The 9,758-nt window shown below is 40.6% G+C and overlaps 1 protein-coding gene across 1 annotated transcript; it reads left to right on the top strand.

Annotated features, from left to right (window-relative positions):
* The first annotated feature begins 1,193 nt into the window (after positions 1-1,193).
* Positions 1,194-4,348, top strand: LOC102709378 (receptor kinase-like protein Xa21). The gene is made up of 3 exons (XM_040525159.1): positions 1,194-1,251; positions 1,425-3,659; positions 3,809-4,348. Exons 1-3 carry the CDS (start codon positions 1,194-1,196, stop codon positions 4,177-4,179), a joined length of 2,664 nt encoding a protein of 887 aa, XP_040381093.1. The 3' UTR covers positions 4,180-4,348.
* Positions 4,349-9,758: the final 5,410 nt, after the last annotated feature.

Genomic DNA, 9,758 nt, shown 5'->3' with positions numbered 1-9,758 from the left:
TAATCTCTTGATGTTTTATGTTTCATTGTCGTGGAAAGAAATGTAGAACTGTCTTTCACCATATAACTTTGTAGGTACAACAAACAATCAAAAGGTGTGAAACCATAGAAGAAAATCTCCAATTGAATCTGTCCAAGTCCCCATTTTACTCAAGCATGATAGCTTGCATAAGCAGGGTTTCAAAAATAATTTGGTTAAATTTATTTTCATGTCACTAAAGAAAATGAATCTAAACCCCACCTATCATAATAAGCCCAAATACATATTGCAAATTAAGCAAAGGATATATTAATGTTTTTTCTTCCCCCTTTGATGGGAACTATCAATCGAGGGATACAACAATAATGTTAGTTTCTTTGGTTAATTTACTTTCCAGTTCTTGGTACGTATAATATTTAGATGTACTAATTCTAAATACTGTAATAGAATCCATGAACACAAGCACACTTAAGTTATTTTATTTCTGCACTACTGCATCTCTGCACATACAGCCATCCTGGCATATTGTACTGTTCAACACTGTGTGTACAATTTGATGTAACAATTAATTTCTATTTCTAGCTCATCTCGTACTTTCTTATACAGGAAAACTGTGCATTCCTCTCCTGTGTTGACCTGAGAATTTCTAGTGGCTGCTATCAAAAGTCTTATTTCTTTTGTTGACTTTGAAAGCACTGAAGCGTACAATGACCGATTCCACATTTTCTGGCACTGGAGAGTTCAGAGTTGTCACTTGTCATGAAATAAAAGGATGACTAACAAGGCAGATGCAAGCACCAACTCCTAATTACCTTAGACGCCCTACACCACCAATATATTGAAAGAAGCCATGATAGCATCTAACTGAGTATGCGATTCTCATAGGTGATCTTTTCTTCACGACTGGACCTGGTATGTATGTTTTACATACTAAAATTGTCAATTCTTGTTCTTGATATCCACATATCTGCATCCTGTTATCTTCATATGTATGCAGCTCGATATCAAGACAAGGATAACGTTCTTGCGTAATCATCTCCAAATCAATATGAGGATTGACACCTTCCATCCATTAGTATCCTTACTTATTTCATCCTGTGTGTTCCTGGTAGCTTCTGCTCAGTCAGTTCCAACCAATAAAATGGATCAAGAGGCCCTCCTTGGTTTGAAATCTTTGATCAGTGATCCATCAGGCATGCTATTGTCTTGGGGTAATGGCTCAGCATGCACATGGAGCAGGGTGCGATGCAATCCTCGTCGCAGAATTTCAGAGTTAGATCTCCAGGGTCTTAATTTGGTTGGCAAGATCAGCCCTAGTATTGGAAATCTATCAGCTCTTCGTTTTTTATATTTACAAAACAACCAGTTTGCTGGTGAGATACCTGAACAAATTGGTTGGCTAGGTCAGCTTCAAACACTAAACGCCAGTGCTAACATTCTCACAGGCAATATCCCTGCAGCCCTCACAAACTGCACAAATCTTAAGACAATAGATTTGTCAGGGAACGCCATATTTGGTACTCTACCTGCAAGCCTTAATTTGCTTCAGAAACTCCGAGTCCTGAAGATTGCACGGAACCAACTGAATGGTAGTGTCCCACCATCCATCGGGAACCTTTCATTGTTGAGCACGCTTGATCTTAGCACCAACAACCTAACCGGCACAATTCCATATGAGCTTGGTCATCTAAGACAGCTCGAGTACCTCCAGCTCTCGATAAATAACCTGACAGGCACAATTCCTGAGACACTTTACAATCTCTCTTCCCTTTCCTTCTTTGCAATTGCAAAGAATGACCTACATGGGAAGATACCAAGTGATGTTGGGTTTCGGCTCCCAAGGCTCCTTGTTTTCCATAATTGCTTTAATAGGTTCACTGGTCCAATCCCACCATCTCTCCATAATGTGACAGATATCCAAAGTATAAGGATGTCCAATAATCACTTTAGTGGCTCTGTGCCACCGGGACTTAGTGCTCTCCGCAATCTTGTCATGTATAATATTGGATTCAATCAAATTGTTGACAACACAAGTATCCTTGTTGACCTTATGAACTGCACTAAGCTAGAGTTCATTGCCTTCGATGAGAATCTCATTGAAGGTATACTCCCTGATTCCATTGGCAACTTGTCAAGTTCTCTCACAAAGCTATATGTTGGTGGCAACGAAATAAGTGGCTACATACCAGCTTCCATAGGGCGTTTATCTGCCCTGACCTTGCTGAATATGAGCTACAACCAACTCTCTGGAGGTATCCCACTAGAGGTTGGGCTATTGAAAGAGCTGACCATGCTAGGCCTTGCTGGGAACAAACTGTCAGGTGTAATTCCTGCTGAAATTGGGGATCTTGTAAAACTAACAAAGCTCGAAATGAACCATAATGAGTTGGTTGCTGGAATCCCTGTAGAGTTTGGTCGCCTCCAACGTGTGCTTTCACTGGACATATCAAGCAACAATCTGAATGGGAACATCCCTGCTTCCATCTTTTTACTCAACAGCCTTAGCTCTCTCCTTAATCTATCACATAATTCGCTAACCGGTGCACTGGCAGAGAATATTGGCCAACTGGAAAAAATTGCTGCAATTGACCTATCCTATAATTTCCTCAACGGAAGTATCCCGGCGTCAATCGGGAAATGCCAGAGTCTTCAGAGTCTATCCTTGAGCAGAAATTCTTTGTCAGGTGTGATCCCTGACACTATTGGGAATCTGAAAGCCTTGCAAACCTTGGACCTGTCTAGCAATCAGTTATCCGGTGTCATACCTGCAACATTGGTGAAGATGCAAGCCCTTAGGCTTCTAAACCTCTCAATGAATGACCTCGACGGACTGGTGCCAAACGATGGAATCTTCAAGGAACACTCTATTGTTTACCTTGATGGCAACCCGGAATTATGCTACTCAAACATGACATGCTACTACATCCATTCCTCCCGTCATCGAAAGATGTCCATTGCAATTGCAGTTGGTGCAGCAGCAATGGCAACAATTACCATCCTTGTTGGGATCAGCCTGTTATTTTTGCCAAGCAAATGGTTAAGAAACAGGAAGGCTAAAATACTAGACAGCTTCATGAAGAGGAGCCACCCACTTGTTTCATATGAAGAGCTAAGCCAGGTGACTGGCTCCTTTGACAATATAAACCTCATCGGCACAGGTGGCTTTGGTTCAGTGTACAAGGCTATGTTGCGCGATGGAACGGCTGTTGCCATCAAAGTGTTTGATCTGCATAAGATTGGGGCGCTCAAGAGCTGGGTCGCCGAGTGCGAGGCCCTTAGGAATGTTCGGCACCGTAACTTAGTAAAGCTAGTCACCATGTGTGCGAGTATGGATTTTTCTGGCAATGAGTTCCGAGCACTGGTTTATGAGCTAATGAGCAATGGAAGTGTCGAGGACTTGATCCACAATGGCAGGCAGGGTGAGAACGTCCCAAGGGTGAACGCTGATATGATACTTAGCATTGCCATTGATGTTGCGACTGCACTAGATTATCTGCACAATGATTGTGGGGAGCAGATAGTGCACTGTGATATCAAACCCAGCAATGTGCTTCTCGATACAGACATGACAGCAAAGGTTGGAGACTTTGGGTTGGCTCGATTGTTGTCTCCAACACCAGCTGGACAAGATGTTTCCAGTACCCATGGGCTTAAGGGCTCCATTGGATATATTCCACCAGGTGCTCCTTCTAACTTGCCATTATTTGTGTAGATTCATAATGGTTAAACTATTTTGTTCTACAAAGAAAGGAATGAACCGCTTGTCTTTTCAATATTAAAGAATAATAACCCATTTACAAAATTATCTTACTAAAACTGTCTCACGCAGAATATGGTTATGGGAGTAAACCATCATCAAAAGGAGATGTCTACAGCTACGGCGTGATGCTTCTCGCGATGATCACTGGAAAGCGACCTACTGATCCGCAGTTTGGAGGGGATATGAATCTTGAGAAATGGGTGCGAGATGGATTCCCGCATCGAGCTCATGAACTAATTGATGAGCGCCTTAGGGGAACAACCCAGCAGCAGCAGCAGCAGCAGCAGCAGCAGTTGACGCGTAATAACATAATACTTCCTGTCATGGAGATCGCATTGTCTTGTGCTATGGAGTCCCCAGATGAACGCAGCACCATGCACGATGTCCTCTGTAGGCTCAAGCGAATCAGGGAGGTTTTCTTGAAGAATCACAGCTTTTAGCCTGATGACCGAAGAAGTTTGAAGCCACCTAGCTCTTAGTGGTAGACTGGTACTATTATGTTTGTTTGGATGGTATTATATTTTTCCTAGAAGGGGTGAGAGCTGATACACTAGACCAATTAAACTTATTTTTTTTCATGCATACGTGGACATGGCAAGTACAATAGCGTATCAAGCATGGGTGTGGATCGGTCCGATTTTAACCCGTGACCTTAAATATAATAGTTAATTTATTTAGTTGAATTAGAGCTGGTTACGGATTACTCGGCTGCAGCGCTATGTCCATCCCTAGGCATCCGTTGAAGGACTGTTTCTGACGGTCTGACCTAGCAAAGACATAAATGGGCAAATTACTTCGGTGAATCAAACTGCACAAATGAAATAAAACCAGTATCTGTTGTTATAAATATGTGCAGATGACATCCTTAACTTATTTGTTACTGCGAGTCTAGTCATGTTTGTAGCTGATGGACTTAGATGGCCGGCACCAGTGAATTTTGTCTTAGTTTTTTAGCTGGATAGGAAAGGGAGGCTTTGGGAAGTTGTTTGTAGCTGATGGACTTGATGGCCGCCGGTGAATTTTGCTTTAGTTTTCTAGCGGGGTTGGAAAGGGACGCTTTGGGAAGTAGCTCGTCGGTACATACATACATTAGCGTATTGCAGGATACAACCTCATGAGAAATCAGCGTATTATAGGATAAGACCTCATAAAAAATTGCAAAAACTTATCTTTTTCATACAATAAACGGATGCCATCAACGAGTTCTTCCTTCTTACTAAGAAATAATATTCCCCAACTATTATAAGCAATATATGTATATAGCTCTACACAACCTTACCACTAGAAAGACGTTTGAATATAGGTTGCAGGCATGCTACATCAATGTACTGGTGCTACTAATGACGATTCCTTCGTATGATTTCCTTTATAAGTGGTTCGCTATCTTAATCCTTGTGTCCACGATCAAACAGAAGTTCATTTTATCAATGATTCACTATCTTTGTCCTTGTGTGTGAGAGAAAGAGAGAGTGCATAATTCTTCGAAAGTTTCTTTTATGAATGGTTCACTACCTTTGTCCTTGTGCGTGTGTGAGAGAGTGCATAGTTCTCTGGCTAGCGTAAAATGGCCTGTAGCCTAGTGGTTGTAAGAGTCTTAGTAACACTTTAGGTACTAGGTTCGACTTCTTGTTGGCGCGATTATCGTAGAATTCTAACGGCTTTGTTCTTTCAGGGGTAGGCGTCCTTCCCCACTGATCAGGCTTCAGAGGTATTCATAGGGGTAGAGTTTGCATGTGTGCGTGTTTTGTGAGCGTCTGCGTTGCACCGTGTTCTAAAAAAGTTCTATGGCTGGCTCGCATAGGGCATAAAAGACCCATGCATGCCTTTTTTTATATATAATGGTACTTTTTACCCGGCCTCTAAATGCTTGATATTCAATTTCTAGCATTAGACTCATTTCTACGCTTCACTACAACACCCATCTTAATAGTACAACATATCGACACAAGAAAAATAAAACAACTTTCCATAGCACATTTTTACGTCTTTCTTCTTTTTTAGGACATGAATGTCGCTATGAAATTATCTTTACGAGAACTAATCTTTTCCTTCACAATACTCAAGAAGTGATTAGTCTTTGGTAATTAATTGTCATTAACAACCAAAACAACTAGGGTGCCTAGATGCACTTTAAGGTTACGGTGTAGCTACGCATTGTGGCGTGTAAGATGCCGTGATGACGTGACAAGTTGTGGAGCAAACTTAATAGAAATTTACGAACGAATTTCTTGCGCGTGTAAGCCGTTTCCAACTCGCCACCGCAAAGGAACATAGGTTATGACTCTATGAACTGAAGTCGTCCATCTACAAATTAAGGGTATTTGATTTGGTTTAGATACATTGTCTCACTTCAAATATCAAAGCACCGTAGCCAGCCATAACGTTACACGTTGCTTTGACAAGGCTGTCTTTGTATATCAGTATATGCAACATTTTCTTTCTTCTTTTCCTTCAAATCTTGATTGTATAAAGTGTGAAGTTTTAATGATTCTAGTATGAACGTTTTGAGCAATATTAAACCTTACCAGTACATTATGTTATGTCGTATGGATTTTTTTCTTTTTAATCTAACTTTTAAATGTTTATTTGAATCCATGAATACCTAGGTACTTAGATATAATATATGTATATCAGGTTTGATATCTATAGTACCATCCGATATTTTACCTAGTTATTAAATCTGATATCAATGGGTGACCTGATACTCATCAATACAATGTCCGATATCTAGCTACCTCTATGATATCCCTGTAGGATCCCAACAGAGTAAAACAACTATCAGAGGGGGGGGGGTGAATGGTAGGTAGATCAAAAACCCAAATCTTTTCGCAGAAATAAAAGATTACTTTCACAAAATCCTTACCGAAGCCTCTGGTCGTACTGCGTATGTACCACTGGTCAGACCGCTGTTATGTGGCCGGTCAGACCGCCAGCCTACCTGTGGTTGGACCGTCGGGATCCTGAAAAAATATCGATCGACAAAGCTTTAAGATGTAGATTGAATCTCTCGACTTTTATTAATCAACCAGTGCTTACAAAGTGCATAGAAAACACTCCTAACAAAAACTTTCGATCTAATATCGAAATAGAGTCGAAACCCTAATTTTCTCTCTCAAACGGCACCAAAAAGCTCACCGGAGGCATACCCCTCGATACCTATTTATAACCTTGACATGGACATGCAAAACCCACGTATTTAACACGAATTAGGACTCCCAATCTTGTGGGAAACCAATCTTTATTTGTAACTAACCATATCTCTATCTCTAATACAACAAATCTTATCAACTCCGGATTCTATCCGTATTCAACTCCATATCCCATACACACACAATATCTCCATCGTATGCTATATGAAATCTTCACCAACCACGTGCATTGAACTCTAGCCTAAGTATCCCACTTGATATCTTGACCACCGGACGTCGTCTTATCTTCAAGTTGACTCCTGATCCATCACCGGTATACTCTCCCGAGGCATCAAGTCACCTACACATGAATCAAACAAAGAAACCATATTCCAAGACTAAACTATCTCCAACTTGACTCATTATTAGCAAGACAACAGTACCCATACGTATAGAAACCAACTACAAGTCTAATTAACGAAGAACAAATTCGAAACCGAAAAGAACACCGAAATGTGAAACTGTCGGGTCTGACCTGCCGGTCTGACCGCCCACATACCTGTGGTCTGACTGCAGTTATCTGAAAGGTCTGACCGCCCATATACCTGTGGTCGGACCGCCCGGTCAAATATCACAAAAACATTTATCTCGCAAACAACTAATTTGTTTATCACAAAAACATGTAGATCACTTCATGATCTTACAATCCCATGGTGCCATATTCGATACCTAGGTATCATGTTTCATGTATTATGGCAACCTGATTTTAAAAGTTTATGATGAAGTCAATTGTAGTGTTGTGCAAAAATATGGAGCTTGTGGAAAGTTGACAGAAATTTACTCCCTCCGTTTATATTTACTTGGCACCATATACCACACCTTTTTATTGCAAAAGTTTTATATAAATTTTAAAATACATCATATTATGTAAAGTATGTTGCATGCTAAATATATCTATATATACTACCTGTATTCGTCAAACGATCGTAATTTAAAAGGTTTTAATAGTCGAAGTTAAAATGGGGTTAGTCAAAGGTGTCAATTAAAGTGGAACAAATATATTAATTTTCATTCTTTTCTTAAGTCATGAGGACATGAACAATGGTGTGATGTATTCATCTCGGAGTAGGTGATACCCATGGCTTATATAAGGTGAAGGGAATAGTCTAAGATAGGGGTGGAAACAAGCCGCTTGGCCCGTGAAAGCTTGGTCAAGAACAAGCTTGGATTGGCCCGACTTGATAAAGAAAACGAGCAAAAAAGACAGCTTGGCTTGGCTTGCCTTAAAGCTCGAGCTAGCTCGAGCAAGCTTGATTAGGGATGCCGGCAGCGCGGGAGGCGTCGAGATCAAGTGACACTGGGGAGGGAGGCTAGAGCAGGTGTAGCCGCCAGTGTTGTGGAAAACGGCCGACTCGGCCGTTTATTCGGCCGTTTAATCGGTGACGGTAGTAAAACCGTTCCGTATCGATGATGCGGTCGTGATTTTACGTTTATGAACGTTAAATTTCTGTATTTAGTGATTAATCATCCTTTTTTTCGTTTAATCGTCCGCATACTCCGTATAAATAGAAAAATCTGCCGCCACAATAGCTAACCTATCTAGACTCTATACATTTTATTTTGGTATGTTTGACATTTCTATCGGTGGCAACTAATTATACTTATATTTGTGCCTATGTTTACTACCATTTATATTTTATTATATTTTTTACAATTTATAATAAAAATAAACTAAAAATATTACTATTTGGAATGAAATTCTAGCCTTTATTTTTATGATTGCTCAAATTAATAATGGTATAAATACATCTATTTTATATGATCTTAGACATTTAAATATCTCCAAAAGAAAGAGTAATACTAATGTATACATATATTAATATAAACGTTATATTTCCGTATAATTCCGATTAATCGTCCGCATTCCGATTAATAATTTGACGGCACCCTCTCCGTCCGACATCCGTATTCCGTTTCCACAATACTGGTAGCCGCAGAGGGGAGGGAGGCGGCACCGCGGTGGCCGGAACTCCTCTCGCCACCCAATCATGCTCACTGTCTCGGCCTTGGTGTGACAGCGCCATAGCCACGTGAGAAGTTAGGAAGGGGAGGGGAGTTTACGGATAATAGGTTAGGGTTTCTCTATTTCTCATAGGCCAAACAACTTGTTAATGGACCAGGTCAGTTTTTTCATAGCTTGACAAGCCTACCGAGCAGCTTGCGAGCTAGCTTGGGCTCGACTTGATTTGCAAATGAGCTATGGAGACAACTTAGGCTTGGCTTGTTTAGTTTCCGAACCGAGCCGAGCATCGCGAGCTCGAGCCAAGCCCGAGCCGAGCTCACAATCCCGAGCTTTTTGTTCACCTCTAGTTTAAGACCATGTACTATATCTAGAGCAGAATTATTATTTATACTTCATAAAACATGTCATGTATTATCTTGGTTTCCCGGTATAATTTATTTTTCCATAAATCCATGTGCTAATCAATCTAGACACGTATAAAAACATATTTATTGATACATGTATAAATGTAGATAGTATCAAAACATCTTATAATATAAAACGAAGAGTGAGTGTAATTTATATTTATATTGTCCAGATATGATGCCAAAAAAATAACAATAACGGTTTCAATAACTATTATAAAAGAAGATAAATCAGTAGTACACCCTAATAAAAGATAAATTATTAAAAATGAAGAAAGAGAAAAAAAGAACCTATTTGAGCCTGAAGCGTCAAATTTACTGGCCTTCATGTGGCGGCCCATGGATCGGCTTCTTCCAGGCGGCCCATCCCACCCAAGCATCCACCCCGCCCCACCTCCGGCAAAATCCTCCACGGGTTTAGGGTTCCGGCCGCCGCAGCAGCCGCACCGGGAGAGAGAGAGAGG

Source organism: Oryza brachyantha, chromosome 6, assembly GCF_000231095.2.
Source record: "Oryza brachyantha chromosome 6, ObraRS2, whole genome shotgun sequence".
In the NCBI taxonomy this organism is placed as follows: domain Eukaryota; kingdom Viridiplantae; phylum Streptophyta; class Magnoliopsida; order Poales; family Poaceae; genus Oryza; species Oryza brachyantha.
Note: the sequence above shows the minus strand (reverse complement) of the source record. Positions and strands in the feature narration are given on the sequence as shown.